The following is a 25,540-nucleotide window of genomic DNA, read 5'->3' as shown; positions in this document are numbered from 1 at the left end:
GGTTGCACCTGGTCTTGGAGCACAAGTCTTTGGTACTTTTGTCAGAAATTTGTCAGCCCACCGCTTTTGCTGTATCCAGTTCCTTCGGCTACTTTTTGATATCATGTTGAATGAATTCAGCTGGCTGAAAGCTGACATCTGTAACGTTGCAGACTTCAGGAGGTGGTCGAGACGAATGGTTAAAAATTCTCCAGCCTTGCTTTTTTCATTGATATGCCGGGTTCCCCTATTATTGATGATGGGGATATTTAATTGTCCACCACTAGGTGTTATTACTTAGTATACATTGTTTAGTTCCCAGTCTTGACAGTGTCATAGTCTTCAAGCTGAATTTATTCCTGTTGTTCATTTAATTTGTTTTTCATTCACTGCGTTTGTGTAAATAATTAGTATTCTACTCTTGCATGTTTCTTATTTATCTCCCATGGTTTTATTATTTTACATCTAGTTTTTGCTTTGGCTTTTAACGCAATTTCTTACAATTAAAATACCCTGTTGTTTGTTTTGAGCTTTAACCTGCACTATTTTGTCCACCTGAATACCCTCCCCTGAATCCAGCCTTTACTAATTTAGTTTCCTTGTTGCTGCCCTATTTATCCCCCTGCCAGGACCTCAGTCACAGCCCATAGAGCATAGAACAGTACAGAACAGGAACAGGCCCTTCAGCCCACTAGGTCTGTGCAGACCATGATGCCATTCTAAACTAATATCATCTGCCTGCACATGGTCTGTATCCCTGTATTCCCTGCCTGTTCATGTGCCTGTCCAAATGTCTCTTAAACATTGCTATTGCATCTGCTTCTACCACCTCCCTTGGCAGCACGTTCCAGGCACCTATCACCCTCAGGGTAAAAAACCTTGCCTTGCACATCTCCTTTATACTTTTCCCTTCTCACTTTAAACCTGTGCCCCTGTAGTATTTGACATTTGCACACTTGGAAAAAGACTCCAACTATCCACCCTATCCATGCGGTTCATGACTTTATACACTTCCATCAGGTCACCCCTCAACCTCCGACGCTGCAGCGAAACAATCCAAGTTTGTCCAACCTCTCCTTATGGCTAATATATTCCAATCCAGGTAAACCCCTTTTGCACCTTCTTCAAAGCCTCCACATCCTTCCTTTTCTGTGTCAACCGGAACCATACACACTACCTCCAAATGTGGTCTAACTAAAATTTTATACAGTTGCAATATCAAATCCATTTCAACGGCACAGTTATAAAACTGGTCCCAGTGTTCCATCATATGACCTTTCTCACATACACGTTCTATTGTTTGTTCAGTGCTCTAATCTGCTTATGTATGTGCCAATTTATTCATGACTCAGATAGTACTCCATAAAAAATAACCCTTGAGGTCCTGACTTTCATTTAGCTCCTCTTTCCTGGTACTTTGCAAAGAGGACCTTGCTGACTATTCTGGATTTTTATTTGATTTCAACATGGACCACAAAGACATGGATTTTTTTTCTCTTCCCGCTCTGTTATTCTTTCAAGCTAGTTAAAAATATCCATTTCTATCAGTCACTGAAGACTGACGATAGTTCTGAAGACATGCTTCAGATCTTGCCAGTCCCCTAGCCAAGCTGTTCCAGTACAGCTACAACACTGGCATCTACCCAACAATGTGGAAAATTGCCTAGGTATGCCCTGCACTCAAAAAGCAGAAGAAATCAAATCCACTAAGTTACCACTTCTTCCGTCTTCTCTTGATCATCAGTAAAATATTGGAATCTGTAATGGATGCTGTTAAGCACCACTTGCTTAGCATTATCTGCTCACTGACACTCAGTTTGGGATCCACCAGCACAACTCAGCTCCTGACCTTAACACAGCCTTGTTTCATACATGGACAAAAAAGCTGAATTCCAGTGGTGATTAAGAGTGACTGCCTTTGATATCAAGACCACATTTGACTGTATGTGGCATCCATGAACCCTAGCAAAACTGGACTCAATGGGAAGAAGGGGAGGGAATGACGACTGTGCATTGGTTAGTTGTACCTGGCACAGAGCAACATGATTGTAGTTAAACATTACTGTAAGGAGACTAGAGTTGAAGCTTTTTGTCTTGCACTGATCAAAGAGAGACCAATCTGAATCTACTTGCAGCAAAAACAGAAATTGCTGAAAAAACTGAGCAGGTCTGGCAGCATCAATGGAGTGAAAGCAGAGTCTATGTTTCTGGTTCAGTGACCCTCCTTTAGAACGAATTTACTTGCTTGGCCTGAGAATTAAGATTGACAATTAACTTTTCTTGCTGTATTTTCAACCATTCAACACCCTTCAGCTCATAAGATACAGGAGGAGAATTAAGCCATTCAGCCCATCGAGTCTGCTCCACCAATCGATCATGGCTGATATGTTTCTTAAACACATTCTCCAGCCCTCTCCCTGTAACCCTTGTTCCCTTTGCTAATCAAGAACTGATCTATCTCTGTCTTAAAGACACTCTGTAACTTAGCCTCCATGACCTTCTGTGGTAATGGGTTCCACAGATCCACCAACCACTGGCTGAAGAAATTCTTCCTCATCTCAGTTGTAAAATGTTGTCCATTTACTCTGAAGCTCTGCCCTCAGGTCCTAGTCTCTCAAACTTTTGGAAACATCTCCATGTCCACTCTATCCAAGCCTCTCAGTACTCAATAAGTTTCATCAGATTCCCCCTCATCCATCTAAACTCCATTGAAACCCAGACCCAGAGTCCTCAACCGCTCCTCATATGAAAAGCCTTTACCCCAGGGGTCATTCTTGTAAACCTCCTTTGGACCCCCTTCAAGGTCATCACATCTTTCCTTAGATAGGGGGGCTGAAACTGCACATAATATCCTAATGCAGTCTGATCAGAGCCTTGCATAGCCTCAGCAGTGTGTTCCTGCTCTTGTATTCTTGCCATTTTGAAATTAATGCTAATTTTGTGTTTGGCTTCCTAATTGCCAACTGAACCTGCATGCTAACCCTAAGAGAATCTTGAACTTGGGCTCCCAAGTCCCTTTGTGTTTCAAATTTCCAAAGCCTTTCTTCATTTAGAAAATAATCTATGCCTTTGTTCATTCTACTGAAGTGCATAACTTCATGCTTTCCCATGTTGTATTCCATTTGTCACTTGTTTGCCCACTCCCTAGCCTGTCCAAGTCCTTCTGCAGCCTTCCTGCTTCCTTAACGCTACCTTTCCCTCCAAATATCTTTGTGTCATCTGCAAACTTAGCAACAATGCCTTCTGATGCTTTGTCCCCCTTCTCATTCTGTATAAAATGATGTCTCTTTTTCAAGTTTACTCCTTGAATCCTAGTTGTGATGAGAGCAAGATGAAAGCTGCAACTTCTAGTCTACTTGTAAGTTCTGCATTGTCAAGCATTTATTTATGGTTGTGGTTATTGGAGATCAGTCATCTCAGCTCCAGGACATCTTTGCAGGAGTACCTCAGGGTAGTGTCCTAGGCCCAACCATCTTCAGCTGCTTCACCAATGGCCAATTTATCTTAAGGTCAGAAGTGGGGATGCTTGCTGGTGACAGCACAATGTTCTGTACCATTTGCGATTCCTCAGATACTGAAGCAGTACATGTTCAAATGCAACAAGACCTGGATAATAACCGGGTTTGGGCTGACAAGTAGTAAGTGATATTCACACCATGCAATTGCCAAGAAGTGAAACACCACAAACAAGGGAGCACCAAATGTTCAATGGCATTGCCTTGAATCAATCCCCTACTATCAACATGCTGGAGGTTACCGCTGACCAGAAACTCAACTGGATTAGCTCCAACAACACTCAAGTGTGTAAGACTGTCCAGGGCAAAGAAGCCCATTTGATCAGTATCACATTCACTCCCTCCACCACAAATAATTTGCAGTAGCAATGTGTACTATCAAAAAGATACATTGTAGAAACTTTTCAGAGCTTCTTAGACAGCACCTTCCAAACCCATGACCACTTCCATCTAGAAGGACAAGAACAACAGATACCACCTGCGAGTTCCTCTCCAAGCCACTCACCATCCTGAATTGGAAATATATTCACTGTCACTAGGTTAAAGTCCTGGAACTCCCTCCCTAATGGCACTGTGGGTCTGACTACAGTGAATAGTTACAGCAGTTAAAGAGGCAGCTCACTACCACCTTCTCAAGGGAAACTAGGGATGGACAATAAATGTTGGCCCAACCAGCAAAGGTCATACCTCATGAATGGATTTTTTTTACAAAGACCTGTTGCCAACCAGGAATGATTCTCAATCATCTTTATAACGGGTGCCATCTGTCCCTCCCCCATGTCCTTGTTTATTTCTGTCAGACTTTTTAAAAACTGTGAACCTAGATGACCATCCAGCAGTTTTCTTCTTGACATTGGTTTATAATCTCTACTTGCCCGGTAATCGCTTCCACTCGTCTCTGAATGTTTTAGTTCACTGCCTATTTTGGTCATCAAACAGCAGTGGTGGATGGTGAGGTTTGGGACTGGGCAGGGTTAGATGCGAAGGATGCCTGACACTGCCATTCTGTTTCGCTCCAACTGCATTAGTCTTTGCTGTTTTCTACTCCATGTATCATAGTTCTGATGACCCACTTCATGCAGGGATGGAAGTTTCACTGACATGGTTTTGGCCTAACAATCCAGAAGCCACATATTCAGCGACTGCCATCTGTTAATTTGTTCACAAGCCCAAGAAAAATGACCATGAAAGCAAAGCAGCTTCCTTGCTATAAAATTATTGAGATACTCTCATGTCATTGAGGGAAGGGAAGCTGTTTTCCCTACCCAGACTAGATTTCAGGGTAAATTCCTTCCCAAATTATGCAGCCATTGTAAATACAGCAATTTATCCATCCTCCTTAGTGTAAGTGAAAGTGTGCTAAGTTTTAGTGCACTTTTAAGTGGCTGGATTTCTTAAGGTCTCGCAAACTGACCAGCTAAGGTATCTATAATAGATGGAAGTGATAATTGGATCTTTGATCTGATGCGTGTTGCTGTTCAAAAGCATCAGGTTCCAGATGTAACACAAGTGAAGTTAAGGATAGGGCCCCACCTGCTGGTCAAGTTGATAAAGATGTGAACTGAATAACACGGAGGAGATCAGCAAGCCTTGCATTTCGAGTGGAAAGCGGAATAGGATTCTTGCTTCCAGTTACTATCATTGATATACGTGTGTGAATGTGTACATGAGACTGTCTTTTGCGTCTTCAGTCGAATCCGATGGAAAATAGTACTGGAAATATTTGCAAGCTCTTGGTCAGATATCAGGTGATGGGGTGGTTGGTCCTACATAGCGAGAGGATTTATGGCCTCCCATAACCCAGATGATGTAGTGGCGTGACCTACACTCTGGACCTGATGCTTCCACTGGGTGTCACATCTGAATTCTGAGCTGGAGCTCTGGTTTCCCTTTACCACAAATCCCTGGACTGGAATCTGAAGGCTGCAACTTCCAGGAGGTGTGAAAGCTGTCATAGAGCTTAAAGCTGTCTCCTGTGGACATGATGTGGAGGTGTCGATGTAGGACTACACCTGACGGAGGGGCTGCGGTCTGAAACTTGTGTGATTCCAAATAAACCTGTTGAACATGTCCTGTGGACATGCATAAGAATGGGCTCGTAGCCTTAACTGTGATCCTCACAATGGTCAAATAGTTGAGCTACTAGGTCAAACGACTTGGTGCATCGTGAAAGCTCCTTGAATTCCAGTTACTGCAAATACACAACTTTCTGTCTGATTTTTGCAGTTCTGTGTAAAAGTTCCAGAGGGAATGAAAATGCCCCGTTCCTGGTGATAAACAGTGGCTTATTTTTGTTCATGCAAAGAGCCATGTATGATAATGGCAAGTTGGTGGATGGCTGACACCGCTGGGGCCAGCGAAGAGCTAACACTTTTAACAAAGGAGGATAGTAAAATCAGTGAAGGAACCAGTCATTCAAAAATCCTGAAAGCACTTCAGAGAAACGAGGCGGCTGTAGAAAACAACTAGAATGACTGAGCAAACAGAATGATAGTTTATGAGGAACAGTTAACTATGTTGGGCACATTCTTGCTGGTAAACGGAAGGTTGTGAGGTGATCCATGGATCATAATTGCAATACAGTCATAAATCAAATATAGAATTCAGAATTCATTATGTAGAGAATTGTTAGAATGTGAAACCAGGTGTAGTGGAGATGAATCACATCACCCCATTTAAAGGAAAGCTCGGTAAGGACAGAAGTGCAAACATTTAGAAGGATATGGCCATTGAGTGAGCTGCAGAATTGTTGGAGGAGGCTTGTGTGTGTAGCATAAACACTGGTGTGGAACTTTTGGATGAAATGAGCTGATTCACTGCTATTAATTCCTTGTAACTTTTGAAGGGGGCTGAAGAAAGCAAGACCTCTCCTTGTGCATGAATCTGCCATGTATTACAACATGACTGACCTTCTAAACTGAGCTTATCCCAGAGCCAAGTAAGTACTTCCTCATGTTCAATGATTCACAGACTCAGTCTGCATCCTGTGTCTGCTCCACTGTGTTCCCTCTGACCTTTCACAAACAGACTTCCCACTTTCTCAACTTTGATCCGCTTGTGTTGCAGACCTTTCACCCTGGCCCACAGTTTCTTCTGATGGTCCCTTGGCTGGCTATGGCCTCTTCCTCCCTGGTCTGAACAGGAAATCTTGAGACAAAACATAAATAAATCACATTGCTGTGAATGAATGATCTCTTGGCCAACCCGTGACAGTATTGAGGTTTTCACGTAGATTACTACACTTGTTATTCATTTAAGAAGTTGTCCAGTTAACACAAAACTGCTACATGCAAGTGACTGGAAAGATGAACACAGTGGTGAGGGTGATAGAATGTTTTATTTCTTGCAGGTCAAACTTTTACCCTCCTAAAGGTGTTGACTTGTGCTGATCAAAGTACAGTAATCAGGTACCACCTCTCCCCCAGCCCTTTGACTTGGAGCCACATCATGAGTGTTGGAGAATTATTCTATAGTTGAGTGAGAAGGTTATCCTGGTGTAAACCTCATCCCTCCACCTGCTCACGTGCACATATTAAAGTATAGGTCAGTGGCAGAAACATGACTTGTCTGACTCCCTCATGCTGTCACTCCCCTCACCCTCTCCTTCCCCTAGCCTCCCCTTGCCTCTGATTACAACTTGAGAGTAGCCATTCAAAAGTTGTCTGGGTTGAGGATCACAGCTCTTTAACGACAGCGACACTGATGGTCAAATTGAGTCACAAAGACCTTGGTATGCCCAATGTCAGTTGGAGTTTCAAGTATTTTAGTTACAGTTAGGCAATCCTATTCAGGGCAGCCGAAGCCCACATATCTATACTGTGTGTCATTAAAGGACGGCTTACCTGCTCTTGAGACAGCCTGCGGGCTGTGCTTATCAGGGGGATTTATCTCTGTTGAAGATACGTTGATAGGGGATTACAAAGGTCAGCTTTGAATTAGTTTCATTCTATTTCTGTAAATTTGAAGCAAAGTTGTTCCCTCCCACCCCGCCTCCTCCCAAACAAATGAACTCCCGGAGACTGATGATAAAGCTAAGTTTGGATGAGATTGGTTTCAGGCACTTAAAATAGAATTAACAGCTGTTTGCCGCATGATGTCATCATGCCCTGTGCATGTCCTTTCTGGCTTGGACTGTCTACTGGTGGAGAATTAGAGACAGGCGAGCTAATGCAACATTTTCCAAAAGAAAACTACTGTGTAAAAGTCTATGTTGTGTAAAAATGTTGCAGAAGTTTCTTTCGGATGACGGATCAAACTAAGATCCTATCTTCTCTCTCAACTAGATATTTAAGATTGCAAGGCACTGATCAAAAAGCAAAGGAATTGTTCCTGGTCAGTGAAATTCACTGCTGGTTTTGATATCCTGGATATTCATGCCTGACGGAATATGCCTCGAAGAGTATATTCCCTTTAACTCTGGCACCAGTGATCAGTAGGCAAGGCAAGTGATTTGCTTTTTTTTAACCTCCTCTTATCCCCAGGAAAATGCTATACAAAGGGACTCTCTTGGAAATAACCTCTTCAAACTTCCTGCCGTTGCTGCTGGGTAGTGTGGGCCTTATTATTTTATTCAGGCTGCTGCAGAGCATGAAGGACCGAGCAGTAGTTCAAGATGCTGTGGTGGTGATAACAGGAGCGAGCTCTGGCCTCGGTAAAGGTAAGGTAATAACACAGAGAATGTAATAGTCGGTTCATTTCATATTTATGTTTTAGTTTCTCCTTAGCTTTCCCCCCCCTTCTTAGCTCTTCCCCAGTTGTGTATAGTATGGTTTGTGATTACCGCCATTGCCTTAAACATTGCATACGTGGTTCTAACCCCTCGAAACTTGGTGTATGACTTATGTTCTGCTGTTTGTTATTCTATTGTATAGCACTGAAGAGGACCATAGTGTCTGTCACATCTGTTTGAAAGAGTTAATCAGTTAGTCCTGCTCCTTTTTCTTAAATTCCCCACCTCATTTCCCTGTGAATACAATTCCCTTTTGGAAGTTATTATTGAATCTGTTTCCAGCACTTTTTCAGGCAGATCACAGTGACACACTGAGTCAAAAGAAATTACAGGGTCATAGAGTGATAAAGATGTAAAACACGGAAACAAACCCTTCGATCCAACTTGTCCATGCCGACCAGATATCCTAAATGAATCTAGTTCCATTTGCCAGCATTTGGCCCATATCCCTCTAAACCCTTCCTATTCGTATACCTGTCCAGATACCTTTTAAATGTTGTAATTGTACCAGCTTTCACCACCTCCTCTGGCAGCTCATTCCATACATGCACCACCCTCTGCATGAAAAGTTTTTCCCTCAGGTGCCTTTTAAATCTTGCCCCTCTCACCTTAAACCTATGGCTTCTAGTTTTTGACTGCCTACCCTGAGGAAAAGACTTTGGCTATTTACCCTATCCATGCCCCTCATGATTTTATAAACTTCTGTAAGGTCACCCTTCAGCCTTTGACGTTCCAGGGAAGATAGCCCCCAGCCTCTCCCTATAGCTCAAACCTTCCAACCCTGGCAACTTCCTTGTAAATCTTTTCTTAATCCTTTCAAGTTTAACAATGTCTTTCCTATAGTAGGGAGACCAGAGTTGAATGCAGTATTCCAAAAGTGGCCTAACCTACAGCTGCAACATGACCTTCCAACTCCTATATTCAATGCACTGATCAATAAAGGCAAGTGTACCAAACACCTTCTTCACCATCCTGTCTACCTGTGACTCCACTTATAATGATCTATGAACCTGCACGCTAAGGTCTCTTTGTTCAGCAACACTCCCCAGGACCTTACCATTAAGTGTATATGTCCTACCCTGATTTGCCTTTACAAAATGCAGCACCTCACATTTATCTAAATTAAACTCCAACTTGCCACTTCTTGCCCATTGGCCCATCTGATCAACGTCCCATTGTACTCAGAGGTAACCTTCTTCACTGTCCACTACACCATCAATTTTGGTGTCATCTACAAACTTACTAATCATACCTCCTATATTCACATTCAAATCATTTGTATAAATGACAAAAAGCAGTGGACCCAGCATCAATCCTTGCAGCGCACTGCTGGTCACAGGCATCCAGTCTGAAAAGCAACCTACCACCACCACCCCCTGTCTCCTATCCTCCAGCTAATTTTGTACCAAATGGTAAGCCTCCCTGTATTCATCTTCTTCAGGTTTCACCTCTGGTTCTTTTTGCAAATCTGTATCCCCTTATTAGCAACCTTTCTGCCAATGGCAATGGTTTCTTCTTATTAATATTTTACTCTAATAAAATTCTTCTTGAACACCTGTGTTAAATCTTCGCTTAAGTACCTCTGCTGTGAGGCAAATAATCAAAGTTCTTTAATAATCTTTCCATGCAGCTGGTGCTTTTCATTTCAAGTGCAAGTCTTGTAAAACTCTTCTGCATCCCCACAAAGGTATACCATCTTTCCGAAAGTGTGGTGCCCAGAAAAGGACACTTCAGAGAAAGGGATGAGGTTCTGAGGAGAAAATAAAGGAAATTAGGGAGGAGGTTAAGAAGCAGTGCCTCAAGTGTAGTAATATCTGGATTACTCACGGTGCCATATGCTAGTGAGAGTAGGAGTAGGAGCATGAATGTGTGGCTGAGGAGCTGGTGCAGGAGAGAAGGATGCATATTTTTGGATCATTGGAATGTCACCTGGGGTAGAAGTGACCTGTATAAAAAGGATGGGTTGCTTCTGAATTGGAAGGGAACTGATATACTGTTGGGGAGATTTGCTAGAGCCGCCAGGAGCATTTAATCTAGTAAGGTGGTAAGGTGGGTTTGGGGGGAAGCTGGTGGGATCCAGAGAGAGAGTGAGAAAAGGGATCAGTCTGAGACTGGTGCAGTTAGGAAAAGGATCAAGTCCAATAGTCAACGTGGGCAGGAGCAAAGCAGGGAACAAGATAGGACTGATAAATTAAACTGCATTTATTTCAATGCAAGAGACCTGACAGGTAAGGCAGATGAACTCAGGGCGTGGTTGGGTACATGGGACTGGGATATCATAGCAATTACAGAGACGTGCCTCAGGGAGGGCCAGGACTGGCAGTTTAATGTTCTCAGATGTAGATATAGAAGAATAGAGAAGGGGGCAAGAGAGGAGGGGGAGTGGCATTTTTGATTAGGAATAACGTTGTTGCTGTACTTAGGGGGGATATTCCTGGGAGTACGTCCAGGGAAGTTATTTGGGTGGAACTGAGAAATGAGAAAGGGATGATCACCTTGTTGGGATTGTATTATGGACCCTACAGTAGTCAGCAGGAAATTGAGAAGCAAATTTGTAAGGAGATCTCAGTTATCTTTAACTTTCCAAACATAGACTGGGACTGCCATAGTGTTAAGGCCTTGGATGGACAGGAATTTGTTCATTGTGTACAAGAACATTTTCTTATTCAATACATGGATGTACCTATTAGAAAAGGAGCAAAACTTGACTCACTCTTTGAAATAAAGAAGGGCAAGTGTCTGAGGTGTCAGTGGGGGAGCACTTTGGGGCAATTGTCCATAATTTTAGTGAATCCCTAGAGGAGTATGAGGTCAGTAGGAGTATACCAAAGAGGGAAATCAGGAAGGCAAAAAAGGGGCTTGAGTTAGCTGTGGTAAATAGGGTAAAGAAGAATCCAAAAGGTTTTTACAAATACGTTAAGGACAGAAGAGTAACTAGGGAGAGAATAGGGCCCCTTAAGGATCAGCAAAGCCACATATGTGTGGAACCACAGGGGATGGGTGAAATACTAAACAAGTATTTTGCATCAGTGTTTACTGTGGAGAAGGATATGGAAGCTAGAGAACTTCAAGGAATAAATTGTGATATTTTGAAAAGTGTCCGTATTACAGAGGAGGAGGTGCTGGACATCTTAAAACACATAATGGTGGATAAATCCTTGGAATTAGATCAGGTGTACCGTAGAACTTTATGGGAAGCCAGGGAAGTGATGGATGGGCCCCTTGCTGAGATATTTGTTTCATCGATAACCACGGGTGAGATGCCGGAAGAGTCCAGGGTGGCTAATGTGTTGCCATTATTTAAGAAAGGTGGTAAGGAAAGCCAGGGAACTGTAGACCGGTGAGCCTGACATCACTGGTGGATAAGTTGTTGGAGGGGATTCTGAGGGACAGGATTTACAGTTATTTGGAAAGGCAAGGACTGATTAGGGATAGTCAATGTGGTTTTGTGTGTGGGAAATTGTGTCTCACTGACTAGATTGAGTTTTTTTGAAGAGGTAATGAAGAGGATTGATGAAGGCAAAGCGGTGGACGTTCTCTATATGGATATCGATAAGGCATTTGACAAGGTTCCACGTGGTAGACTGGTTAACAAGGTTAGATCACATGGAATAGCGAGAGAACTAGCCATTTGGATACGTAATTGGCTCGAAGGTAGGAGACAGGGAGTGGTGGTGGAGGGTTGCTTTTTGGATTGGAGGCCAGTGACCAATGATCGGTGCTGGGTCCACTGCTTTTTGTCATTTATATAAATGATTTGTATGTGAATACAGGAGGTATAATTAGTAAATTTGCAGATGACACTGAAATTGGTGGTGTAGTGAACAATGAAGAAGGTTACCTCAGAGTACAGGACCTTGATCAGATAGGCCGATGGGCGAGGAGTGGCAGATGGAGTTTAATTTAGATAAACGTGAGGTGGTATATTTCGGTGGGGCGAATCAGGACAGGACTTATACAATTAATGGTAAGGTCCTGGGGAGTGTTACTGAACAAAGAGTCCTTGGAATGCAGGTTCATAGTTCCTTGAAAGTGGAGTCACAGGTAGACAGGATAGTGAAGAAGGCGTTTGGTATGCTTGCCTATATTGGTCAGTGCATTGAGTATAGGAGTTGGGAGGTCATGTTGCGGCTGTACAGGACATTGGTTAAGCCATTTTTGGAATGCTGCATTCAATTCTGCTCTCCCTGCTATAGGAACGATATTATTAACAGGATGTAATAACTGAGCATTTGCAAAGTGGTGACAGAATCGATCCTAGTCAGCATGGATTCACTAAAGGGAAATCATGCTTGGCAATTTGTCTGGAATTTTTTGAGGCTGTGACCAGTAGGGTGGACAAGGATGAATCAGTAGATGTTATGTATTTGGATTTTCAAGGATTTGACAAAGTTCCACACAAGAGATTAGTAAGGAAAATTAAAGCTCGTGGTATCAGAGGTAATGTACTGACATGGATAGAGAACTAGTTAGCAGACAGGAAGCAGAGAGTTGTAATAAATGGGTCCTTTTCAGAGCGGCAGGCAGTGACGAGTGAGGTACCACAGGGTTCAGTGCTGGGACCTCAGCTGTTCACAATACCGATTAACAATTTGGATGAAGGAAGTGAATGCAATGTCTCCAAATTTGCAGATGACACTAAGCTGGGTGGCAGTGTGTGCTGTGAGGAGGATGCTAAGAGGGTGCAGGGTGACTTGGACAGACTGGCTGAGTGTGCAAATATTTGGTAAATGCAATATAATGTGGATAAATGAGATATTATCCACAAAAACAGGAAGGCAGATTATTATCTGAATGGTGGTAGTTTGGGAAAGGGGGAGCTGCAACAAGACCCTTGGGTGTCCTGGTGGAACAGTTGCTGAAGGTTGACATACAGGTGCAGCAGGCAGTGAGGATAGCTAATGGCATGCTGGCCTTCATAGCGAGAGAATGAGAGTATCGGAGTAAGGATGTCTTGCTGCAGTTATACAGGGCCTTGGTGAGGTCATGCCTTGAGTATTGTGTGCAGTTTTGGTCTCCTAGTCTGAGGAAGGACATTCTTGCTATTGAGGGAGTCCAGTGAAGGTTCACCACCAGACTGATTCCTGGGATGGCAGGACTGATCTATGAGGAAAGACTGGATTGACTGGGCTTTTATTTGCTGGAATTTAGAAGAATGAGGGGGGATCTCATAGAAACGTATAAAATCCTGTTGGGACTGGACAGGCTAGATGTGAGATGAATGTTCCTGATGTTGGGGAAGTCCAGAACTACAGGTCACAGTCAAAGAATAAGGGGTAAGCCGTTCAGGTCTGAGATGAGGAAGAATTTCTTCACTCAGAGAGTTGTGAATCTGTGAAATTCTCTCTCATAGGATGCTGTTGGGGCCAGTTCATTAGGTTATATTCAAGAGGGAGCTGGAAGTGGCCCTTGCAGCTAAAGGGATCTAGGGGTATGGAGAGAAAGTCGGAATGGGATACTGAGATTGCATGATCAGCCATGATCGTATTGAATGGTGGAGCAGGTTTGAAGGGCTGAATGGCCTACTCCTGCACCTATTTTCTACGTTTCTGTGTTAAACTTGATGGGGTTCAGAAAAGATTTACAAGAATGTTGCTGGGGTTGGAGGGTTTGAGCTATGAGAAGAGGCCGAATAAGCTGGGGCTACTTTCTGTGGAGCGTCAGAGGTTGAGGGATGACCTTATAGAAGTTTCTGAAATCATAGGGGGCGTGGATAGGATGAATAGTCAAGGTCTTTTCCCCAGGATAGGGGAGTCGAAAACTAGAGGGCATAGGATTAAGGTGAGAGGGAAAAGATATAAAAGGGACTTAAGGGGCAATCTTTTCACACAGAGGGTGGTGCATGTATGGAATGAACTGCCTGAGGAAATTGCATCATTTAAAAGGCATCTGGATGGGTATATGAATAGGAAGAGTTTAGAGGGATATGAGCCAAATGCTGGTAAATGGGACTAGATTAATTTAGGATATCTGGTCAGCATGGATGAGTTGGACCAAAGGGCCTGTTTCTGTGCTGTACAACTCTATGGCTCTAAGCTCAGGCCTATCCAGTGTTTGAACGTGCTGTGGGTTGTTACATGTATTGTCATGGAGGACGTCAGTGCTGAGAAACTGAACTGCAATGTTCACTTTTGCTGCCAATATTCAGGACCTGATCCTTGTGGATAAGATTCATGTGACTGTGCTGTCAATAATGGGGCTTAACCCCCAAATTAGACAAGCTTTGTGTACATCTGAGCTGTCTGTGTGAGCCCTCTGAGTGAGTTTGCCAATTCAGCACCATCATGGTAGGAATTGGTTGAAGGCTGGCCAAAGTCACAGGTTCGTAGAATTGAGACAACATAGAAAAAGGCTATTCGGCCCATCTTGTCTGTGCCATGCTGTGTCATTTCACAATAAATCCTTACAACCGCATGAGATTTTGACTCCAGGAAACAGATCTGAGAGTGCAGTGTGATAACCACCTCCCAGCACCCGGACCCCAATAGGTTTTATTAAATAATTATGCTAAATGTAAGATGGGCAGAGTTAGTTAGAAAGAGTGTCAGTTTAGTTTTCATTGGAGCATCATACCCATTTCTGCAGCACCAACGCATGCTGTTCAAATGTGATGATGCCACAGGTCAGAGGTAAAGGTTCAAAGATTGGCCACTGCATTCCTCATTCTAGCTTTCACACAGAAAACCTCAGCCTGTTGAGCATTTTAATCACTCCGGCAGCCATACATTCAGCTACCTTAGCCCTAAATTTTGGAATTCCCTTCCTGAACTTCTCTGCCTCTCTTTGACTACTCTGTTGTGGTTTGTCTAAATATTTCCTTACATGGATCTGTGCCAAATTTGGTTTGTTAACGGGTGAAGTGCCTTGGAATATTGTGCTACATTAAAGGCTCTATATAAATGTAAGTGTTGTTGTTGTTGAAGCTGATTCCAATGATTGTTGCTCTCCCTATCAGATTGCGCCAGGGTTTTCCATGCAGCTGGTGCTAGGCTGGTGTTGTGTGGGCGGAACAAGCAGAAGCTGGAGGAACTTGTGACGGAGCTAACCGGGATGGTGGCTAACAAAAGAAAGGTAGACTGTTCTTTGGAATATAAGTAATAACTTATGTCTGTTAGAGTGTTCCAAAACAGGTATCGTAAAAGTAAAGAAAAGGCTAAAATAAGAAGAAACATCTTTATCTGTGAGTGGTTAGAATGTAACTTGCTGCCGTATGGAGTGGTTGAGAATGATAGTACAGAAATATTTAAGGAGAATATGTTGAAGGGGATAAATGAAGGAGAGGTAGGAGGACGTCCTGCAGAATGGACCTTTTGGCTGAATGACCTGTTTCTGGGTTGTTCACTCCATGTACCCTGCTATGAAATCAGCCAGACCCACAAAGAGTTTCAACAGCTGTACAACATCACATTATTGTTGTGTTTTGGAGTGCCTTAACATATTTGAGACTGTGGATGAGTTTTAGCTCATCTTCCAGACTGATGTGGATTTAACTGTGTATATATCAGAATATTACAGCAAGTGAGCCGGGCTAGCCAGACAAGAAGAAGTAAAGTAAATTTAAATCAGATGTATAAATAGTGATTTTGCTCAAATAGTGACAGCAGCAGTGGTGATGAACACTTGTATATGTCTGAAATGCAATTGGATGCTAGCTTGTGAAATGTGCAGCACATGATGTTTGAGTAGCTGTGTCAGTAAGTGACCAACAGGAATCCTATGGTAAGACCATGGAGTGATTTGTGGATTAGAATGTTCATATTAATGGTGTTGTGTCACATCTCACTGTCAGTATTCTGTTAGGGGATATGTTGATGATATCATTACTGCATCACAGCATGTGATCTGAGGGTATAGGAATTTTATACTCCATCTCACCCCAGATCACTTAAAGCATTACACACTAGTGAAAGCATGCCTCCCTGTTGTAGCCTAACAGCTTAATGTCAGTCCAGACCTCAGGCACAGTAATAGGTAGTTATAATAAGATGGATTCTTCAATACCACAATATCTGGCCTGTTTTCTCATTTTATGGGAGATAGCATGACCATTACCACATCAGGCAACACACCCTGTTGGAGGTAAACTCTCACCAATGGGATGGAAGCAAGAGTGGAGGAGCAGTGTAAGTCAGCGCAGACACAGTCATTGGCTGTGTGAAACTTTGGGCTGGAATTCCTGTGGGCTTCAGTATCCTGGCATCAGAACCAAACAGCAACCAATCTTGCACTTGCAAAGTTGTTTTCCCTGGAGGTGGACACTTAATTGGCCGTCTCAATTTTAGCTCTCTTCAGGTGAGCCCCCAGCGCTGCCAATCCGGTGCCAGGGCTCATGGCTGTCGTGTGTTTGCGTGGAGCTCTGTCCTATCCTCATTGCAGCCTCATTACAACACGTTCTTAGTTTTTCCTGATGGTCCCAGTTGAGTCTAATGAATGCAAAAGTGGATGTGTGATTTCATTTCCTCACTGTATATCTGGGTTCTGTTTATAGACACACACGCCTCACATTGTGACCTTTGACCTGGCTGACTTGGACACAGTGAACAGCAGCGCACAGGAGATTCTCAATTGCTTTGGCCAAGTGGACATTCTCATTAATAATGCAGGGATCAGTTACCGAGGCAACATCCTGGACACTGCCATAAGTGTTGATAAAGATGTGATGAACACCAACTATTTTGGACCAGTTGCTTTAACAAAAGGTATCATCTAGTTAGCTTTCAGTTCTGAGGGTCTCTCTTTATTATTTATACTGAGTTCTTTTATTATTCATTCACGGGATGTGGGCATCACTGGCTAGGCCAGCATTTAGTGCCCATCCCCAATCGCCAGAGGGCAGTTAAGAGTTGACCACATTTCAGTGATCTGGAGTCAAATGTAGGCCAAACCAGGTGAGGATAATAGGTTCCTTCCCTAAAAGAAGTAAGTGTACCAGATGGGTTTTTCCAATGGTTTCATGATCATCATTAGACTCTTAATTCTAGACTTTGCCATGGTGGGATTTGAACCAGTGTCCCCAGAACATTATGTGGGTCTCTGATTAATAGTCTAGTGATAATACCACTAGGCCACTGCCTCCCCATTCAATGTCCCCTCCCTGACGCCAAGGCTACACAGTAAGAGAATGGGGACAATCTCTTGTCAATTCGCTGTCAGCATCATTCAATAACCAGGCCAGGAGGTGGTGTGTGGAAATGACCTGGGATGAAGTGCAGCTGGTTCCTGTTCTTTATGACAATCCTCTCCTCATTGAAGGGCCAGCTAAGTCCAGAAGCTGGCAGTGTGAGAAGAGAGAGAGAAAAGTAAGTCTAGCATTTATATAACACTTTTCATGATCTCAGGCTGTCACAACACACTTTACAGGTGGTGAAATACTTTTGAAATGAAGCTATTGTTGTAAGAAATACAGCAAGATCCCACAAACATTAATGTGATAATGACCAAATATTCAGTTTTTTGATGTTGATTGAGGGATACTTATTGGCAAAGACACTTGGGAGAATTCACCCGGTTTCTTTTTTGGAAATAGTACCATGGTATCTTTTAGATTCAATTGAGAGGACAAACTGAGGCCTAAGTTCCTTATCATTTATGTGACAGTGGAGCACTTCCTCAATACTGCAGTGCTGTGCCAGCCTAGATGTTGTGCTCCAGTCTCAAGAATGGAATTGAACACACTGGATCTATTAGACGTAGGAGCAAAACAAGGCCATTCACCCCTCAAGTCTGCTCTGCCATTCAATGAGATCGTGGTCGATCTATATAATCCTCAACTCCAGTTTCATGTCTTATTCCATAACACTTGATTCCCTAACTAAGACCAGAGATGATCTACTGGACTACAGCTGAAAAAGCTCCTCTCCTGCTATCTGTGTCAGCATTTTTATTGTGTTAGTATATAACGTGCACTCTTCATGCTGTGCTTTCGGTAAATGTAAAGCATTATCTGTGTTACTGTTGTTGTTGGAACAGTGATTAAATGTTCTGAGTCACAACTCTGATTTAATCACTGTCACATAGAACAGGTTCCCCACTGGCTAATCTATGTACTGTTAAAAGGTGAAGAAAATGTTTGGTCTGTCAGTGCTGAAAAAGTTGATCTCAGCCAGTTGTAACAATAGTAGAGATCTAATGGTAGCGCACTAACCTCTGAGTCAGATGGTTGTAGGTTCTAGTCTCACAGACTTCAATAATTAATCTAGGCTAACATTCCTACTTCAGTATTGGGCACTGTCAGAGATGTTGCCTTTCAAATGAGATGTAAAATCAAAGCTTCAGTATCCCTCTCAGATGGACATTAAAGTTGTCCTGGTTTGAAGAAAAAGAAGTTACTTGTGGTTTCCTCACCAATAATTATCCCTCCACCATTATCGCTAAAATGCTTTCGGTGCTTTATTGGCTATAGGGTTCACGTGTGCAGGGTGGAGAGGGGTGCAGTTGAGTTAAAATCAGCCAAGGTTCCTGTTCCCATTTGCTATCCATGGATACATAATGCAGGACTATACACGTCAAATAAGATGACATTGCACTGGGCTAGGATACTGTCAATGAGCAATTAGTTACCAAGACTTGGTGTTCATGTTCATACTTAAGTGAGCAATTGAACAAGCACCAACATTTTTCTGATAGCTCGAAACTGCAAATCAACATGGATCAACCTGTTTTCAAGAGTAGGGAGAAAAATAAATTAATAACATACTTGACCAGATTTTCCAATGGCCAGATAGTTGCTTCTGCAGTATACATGGGAATTAAACTTCAGGACCCTGCGGAATCCCAGATGTAGCAGACTCTGATGGAATTGCCCAGAAAATTGAAGATTCCTATTGGCAATTCCCATTCAACTGGAACTGTCCTAAAGAGACCATTTAAATCCGAGAATTTCGAGTTCCCCCCAGTTAGTAGTTACCCAGGGAAAGTTAAACAATTAAATACTTGGTCTAATTCCCAACCTAATACACATAACCCCCAACAACACCTCCCCCAAAGCCCCCTTCATCCCCAGTCCCACCTGGCGTTCACCCCAACCCAGACTTGACACCTGCACCCCTGCAGTCTCCTGCTAGAAATGTGGAGCTCCTAATGGGAACGAAAAGTATGAGTGTGTGGCAATCTGAGTGTGATTGCCAAGCCACAGACAATAAAGAAAGTCCATTGAGGTCATCTGAACCCTTGAAACAGTGGAGTTCTGCAGTTTTACTCTGGATAGTCACTAGATGGTGCTCAACCACCAGAAACACAACAAATTTCTTGTAGTAAAATGGAATTAAGTTGTTCAGGTTAAAGTCACACCTGCAAAATATTTTGATAACCTAAAAAGCTAAGTGTTGATATTTTTTGATATTCTTTTTTGGTTTTGATCATTAAACAACAATGGATTCCACAGAATGGTCCATGTGTGGATTCTTTGAGGGGCTCAGTTAATAATATGCACCTCCCAGTCGCGAACCATTTCAATTCCCTCTCCCATTCCTCAGACGACATGTCCATCCTGGGCCTCCTGCAGTGCCACAACGATGCCACCCGAAGGTTGCAGGAACAGCAACTCATATTCCGCTTGGGAACCCTGCAGCCCAATGGTATCAATGTGGATTTCACAAGCTTCAAAATCTCCCCTCCCCCACCGCATCCCAAAACCAGTCCAGCTCGTCCCCGCCTCCCTAACCTGTTCTTCCTCCCACCTATCCCCTCCTCCCACCTCAAGCCGCACCTCCATCTCCTACCGACTAAACTCATCCCACCCCCTTGACCTGTCCGTCCTCCCTGGACTGACCTATCCCCTCCCTAACTCCCCACCTACACTCACCTTTACTGGCCCCATCCCCGCCTCTTCGACCTGTTTGTTTCCTCTCCACCTATCCTCTTCTCTATCCATCTTCTATCCGCCTCCCACTCTCTCCCTATTTATTTCAGAGCCCCCTTCCCCTCCCCCTTTTCTGATGAAGGGTCTAGGCCCGAAACGTCAGCCTCTCTGCTCCCATGATGCTGCTTGGCCTGCTGTGTTCATCCAGCCCTGCACCTTGTTGTCTCGGATTCACCAGCATCTGCAGTTCCTACTATCTCAGTTAATATGCTAATGTTTTACAGTTAATTATTATCCATTTTAATTGCCATTAAGAAGATATTGATGAACTGCTGAAGTTGTGGTGTTGTAATAACACCCAGTGATGTTTAGAAAGAGAATTACATGATTTTGACACTGTGGCAGTGAAGGAACAGTGACGTACACTAGTTTCAATTCAGAATGATGTGTGGCTTGGAGGGAAACTGGTTTGTAAGACTCATCTGCACACAGGACAAAATCGCTGTAATATTTGGGGAGCTGCTACGGAATTTTCTATCGCCTGAACCAAGGTCACAGCACATTGTTTCTTCATACCAGCTTGTGTAACAGCCACTGTTGAGGGTCTGCTCTGTCTGGTTAATGAACCCCACAGCCAAGTGTTAGATTCATTGTCAAGTGCTGCTGGTTGGTGTGCGAGTCACCACTATGAACTGCCTTAATTCTATGTCAATCACTTAATGTTACAGCCATTCTGCCTTCCATGGTGCAGAGAAGAAGTGGACATGTCGCAGTGATTAGTAGTGTCCAAGGGAAAATAGCAATCCCATTTCGATCTGCTTGTAAGTATGGTGAAGCATTTATCACTTTTTGTACGCTTTTTTTTTTCTTTTATTCATTCACGGGATGATGGGCGTCGCTGGCTTGGCAGTATTTATTGCCCATTCCTAATTGCCCAGAGGGTAGTTCAGAGTCAACCACATTGCTGTGGGTCTGGAGTCACATTGAGGCCAGACCAGGTAAGGATGGCAGTTTTCCTTCCCTAAATGAAGTTAGTGAACCAGATGGGTTTTTTCCAACAATCGACAATGGATTCACAATCATTGTTGGATTCTTAATTCCAGATAAATATTGAATTCAAATTCTACCATCTACCAAGGTGGGATTCGAACCCGGGTCCCCAGAATGTTATCTGGATCTCTGGATTAACAAGTCCAATGATAATACCCCTGTATATACTGTATGTCATCCACCAATGTGATTAAGTAACACATTAAGGGAGTACAATGGCATTGTGGTACCAATAGTCTAGTAACCCAGGGTAATTCTCCAGGGGAATGGGTTTGAATCCCACCACTTATGATGGAATTAAAAACAAAATTAGTCTCATGACCAAAATATTGTCACTTGTTGTAAACCATTTGCTAAAAATTTCATTCTCACCTGATCTTGGCCTGCACGTGACTCCAGACCCAGCAATGTGATTGACTGTAAACTGTCCTGTGAAACGACCTAGCAAGCCATTCAATTCTTTCCAGCTGCTATGTAGTCTGATAAAAGGAATAAAATCAGACAGACAACCCGACATCAATGAAAGCACCAGAAACCACAACGGCAAACTCAGCCCTGTCAACACTGCAAAGTTTTCCTGGCTAACATCTGGGAGCTTGTGCCAAAATTGGGAGAACTGTCCCATGGCTGAGGTAAGCAATAGCTGACATTGTCTGCAAGTATGAGTCCAAGTGAATGACTCTGTCCCAGACACCACAATCCCTCAGCATGTCCTGTTCCACTGATAGGACAGACCCACTACAGCTGGTGGTACTGTGGTACAAGAGTCCTCTGCATTGACTCTAGACCCCATGATGTCTCGTGGCATCAAGTCAGTCACAAATAATCCTGCTGATTACCACCTACCAGCATACCCATACTGCCTTCAGCTGATGAATCAGTACTCATCTTGAACAGCACTTGGAAGCAGCTCTGAGGATGGCAGGACATTGGAATCCCCCACCCAGAGTATAGTCAATATTCCGTCATGAAGAGTGGCTTGGTACCGCCACTACTGACCAAGCTAGTCAAGTTCCAAAGGACATAGCTGCTAGACTCGGCCTGCAGCAGGTAATTGAAGAAACCGACAACAAGGGAAAATGTACTTAGCTCCGTCATCACCAATCTATCTGTAGCAGGTGCATCTGCCTATGACAATATCGTTAGAAGTGACTACCACATAATTCTGTGGAAACAAAGTCCACCTTCACTTTGAGATTTAAAGCACATTTAATAGACAATTAATGTGAAAATGCAGCAACTTCATGGAACTCAGGAAGGGTAAAGACAAGCTACAACTTTTCATGAAGCCTCTGGTGAATAGTGATTCACCATGTATCTAACCTTCCCCACGAACTACTGGTCAATTTGTGCATTAATTTACAGGTTGTGTTGTTCAGATACTGTAATTATGAAAAATCTGGGCCATTTCTTGCACTGGTGCGATGTTCACCTCTATTAATATTTATATTGTAGGAAAATATTTACTAAACTACACCGTATTGATGCCTTGTAATTGGCGCCTTTAGTCAGAGAGGTAATTTTAAGATAACTTCCCCTTTTGATCAAATTCCGATTGAAAATTTCTGATTTCTTGTTCCAGATGCAGCATCTAAGCATGCTACCCAAGCCTTCTTTGACTGTCTACGTGCAGAGGTGGAGCAGTATGGAGTTAAGGTGACTATAATAAGTCCAGGATATATCCGCACCAACCTTTCATTGAACGCAGTGACTGGGAATGGATCCAAGTATGGCGGTAAGCTTTTAATTACTTTGAACTGTTTGATATTATGCAAGGATCTCATTTACAGATAGGTCAGTACCAATGTCTATAATGTCAATATTTGTAAGAATTTGAGGGGATAAATGGGGGTCGAGGAGTCATTTAAGTGGTACAAGATGGCAGCTTCATTCTCTATAAAAGTTTTTCTCTATATAACTAAAAACTATTGCCTTTTAGGCCAAATCCTTTGTGAAGCAACCACAACTTGCATTGATATAGCATCTTTAAAATAGTTTTTTAAAAAGAAGTCAAGTTATTTCACAGGAACATTACCAGGAAAACAGTTGACACTAATCTGAAGAAGGTCAAAGAGGTTGCTTTTAAGAAATGTGAGAGGACAGATAGAGAAGCAGAGGGTTTTAGGGAAGGAATCCCAGAGCGTAGGGTTAAGGCAGCTGAAAGCACAGTTACCAGTGGTCAAAGAAAAAAGTGAGGATACACAAAAGAGGCCACAATTGTGTGAATAGAGATCTTGGAGGGTTGAAAACATGAAGGAGGTTACAAAAGGCATTACTGCTCTGGGATGCAACACAGATCAACGAGCTTATTTTTTATAAAATGAATGGGACATGGAGCAATTTCACAGACAGACTGAAGAGATTTGGATCAGCTTCATTTTATGGAGAGTGGTAGAGCATTGTTTAGATACTGGGAAGAAGAAACATCTGTCTTGTTATAAATGTGTCTGTTCTTTTCCTGCTTGATCTATCTGCTTGTCTTTCCTACTCTCAACCTAAGAACAAGGGGGAACAGTATGCCATTTAGACCTCTAACGTTCTGCACTTTGATCCTCAGCCCAATAGCTCAGTTTCTGAATTTGACAGTAAAGTATTTGAAAAGACTGCATAAGAAATGTTATGAATAGGTAACCAGGCCCATTTTATTGACTTGCTTTTCTTCTTTTGAAACCAGTGATGGACAAGAAAACAGCAGAAGGCTACGAACCTCGCGTTGTTGCTGAAGCTGTCCTCACGGCTGTGTGCAGGGGGAGGAAGGATGTCCTGCTAGCTGGATTACTGCCAACAGCCGCAGTTTACTTGCGAACTTTGATTCCGAGTCTCTTCTTTCCTATTATGGCAGCCCGAGCTAAGAAAGAGCGCAAGATGAAGGATAATTAACCTTGTCCTGGGTCCCCTAACTCATCTTTTTCCTCCATGAACATTACTGTTAAGGCTTGTTGGTGCCATTCTTTAGCAACTGGGTACCACTGCTGACTGCTGAACATTTGTTTCCAAATATATCTCCTGAACTTTTTTTTTTGAAACTGCTGAAATCAGGGTAAATTAATATTAAGCATGAGATCAAAAAAACCTTTCAAAACCTACATTGTGGATAAATAAAAGCAGAACAAATATACAGTATAACATTGTACTCACAGCTCACCAAGTTTAATGTCAGTGTGAAGCTGAAAATACTTTGCACAGATGTTGAACTTGAACCACAAGCAGGTGGGAACATCCAAACCTGGTCCAAAGTGGAGTGGACTGAAACTATATCCTTCAGAGGATCTTACTCCACCTTGTTCTGTTGTCATGTCTGGTCCAGAAAGCAGAGTCAGATTGAGTTTGAGTTGTAACTACAGCCTCAGTGAAACCCCTTGTTGAATGCATCTGTAGTTATAAATGTGTAAATCTGTTTACAAAATTTCAATGTATTACATTTCTGTGAAACAAATAAAGATAATGGATAAAAGATTGATATTTAAGGAGCAGCCACTTTGGATACTGTGCTCAGATGTATGCATGTTTGTGTAAGTGAAATTGGTTCTAAAGAGGATTAAAATGCAACACTGAACTGTACAGACCGGGCCCTGCCATGCTAGCAGTTGATTTCTGCAATTGGATGGGGTTGAGTTAGGCAAAAACAGATAACATGACCAGGCATTGTGATCTCTTGGCTTTCTATCAATTGCTAGAGGAATTTGGAGTGGAATTTTTGATTTCTCCCCGCTTATTAAAATCACTGTGTAAGACAACATATCAAAATGTCATGACGATCTGAAATTTTCTATCACGATGACAACAGTTCCAGCTCCAGGGGTACAGAAAGTTTATTTCTTGTTGACTCTGTCAGACAATTTAAAGTTTAAAGTGAGGAATTTATACAGGAAGAATGGGGAAAAAGGGAAGCAAACACACGTCTCACCTGTCATTCAGATGCAGTATCAAGCTTGGGTTCCAGTCCAGTTTCTTATTCAGGTGGATGTTACAGATTATTCAGGTGTCTAGAACCAGCTAATTGTAAATTGGAAACTAATCCAAAACCATAAAGATCCTGTATCAGCTAACTATTTACTGAATTGCTGTTCATTACACTGGGTATAAAATTATTTTCACAAGGCAGCGTGCATAACCATAGCTGTGAGAAAACAACCCACCTCTAATTGTCACAGTACACAAATGGGATCCTGCACACTTCCTTGCCAACAGACTTCAAGGCTTTCAGTGAAAAAATAAAGCCTGATGCTTCACTGCAGCATAGAAGCAGTGCTACACTGTCAATGATGCAATCTTTCATAGATTATGTTAAACTGATGCCTATTTGCTGGCTAGGCTAGATTTGAATGATGCTTTGGCTCTGTTTTGAAGAACAGCAAGGGCCAATCTTTATTCCTTAATAACATCATAAAATAGTTCATCATTACCACATTACTCCATGTGAATATTTGTTTTGTGCAAATTAGCTACAACGTTTCTAGCCATGAA

The 25,540-nt window shown here is 42.6% G+C and overlaps 1 protein-coding gene across 1 annotated transcript; it reads left to right on the top strand.

Moving 5' to 3' along the window:
* The first annotated feature begins 4,513 nt into the window (after positions 1-4,513).
* dhrs7b (dehydrogenase/reductase (SDR family) member 7B) lies at positions 4,514-24,546 on the top strand. Its single transcript, XM_048609710.1, has 7 exons — positions 4,514-6,432; positions 7,976-8,151; positions 15,179-15,294; positions 16,712-16,922; positions 20,752-20,844; positions 22,656-22,808; positions 23,748-24,546. Exons 2-7 carry the CDS (start codon positions 7,980-7,982, stop codon positions 23,951-23,953), a joined length of 951 nt encoding a protein of 316 aa, XP_048465667.1. The 5' UTR covers positions 4,514-6,432; positions 7,976-7,979; the 3' UTR covers positions 23,954-24,546.
* Positions 24,547-25,540: the final 994 nt, after the last annotated feature.

The sequence above is a fragment of the Rhincodon typus genome, chromosome 21 (assembly GCF_021869965.1).
Source record: "Rhincodon typus isolate 14 chromosome 21, sRhiTyp1.1, whole genome shotgun sequence".
NCBI classification, from domain to species: domain Eukaryota; kingdom Metazoa; phylum Chordata; class Chondrichthyes; order Orectolobiformes; family Rhincodontidae; genus Rhincodon; species Rhincodon typus.
The sequence above is the reverse complement of the archived record's forward strand: the minus strand, read 5'-3'. Positions and strand labels throughout refer to the sequence as shown.

What these genes read in the sequence shown, in the direction of transcription:
- dhrs7b (XM_048609710.1), top strand. Translation starts at nt 7,980, where the DNA reads ATGCTATACAAAGGGACTCTCTTGGAAATAACCTCTTCAAACTTCCTG. An exon ending in TGGTGGCTAACAAAAGAAAG is followed by an intron (nt 15,295 to 16,711) that starts GTAGACTGTTCT and finishes TTCTGTTTATAG; the next exon opens with ACACACACGCCTCACATTGT. An exon ending in AATCCCATTTCGATCTGCTT is followed by an intron (nt 20,845 to 22,655) that starts GTAAGTATGGTG and finishes TTCTTGTTCCAG; the next exon opens with ATGCAGCATCTAAGCATGCT.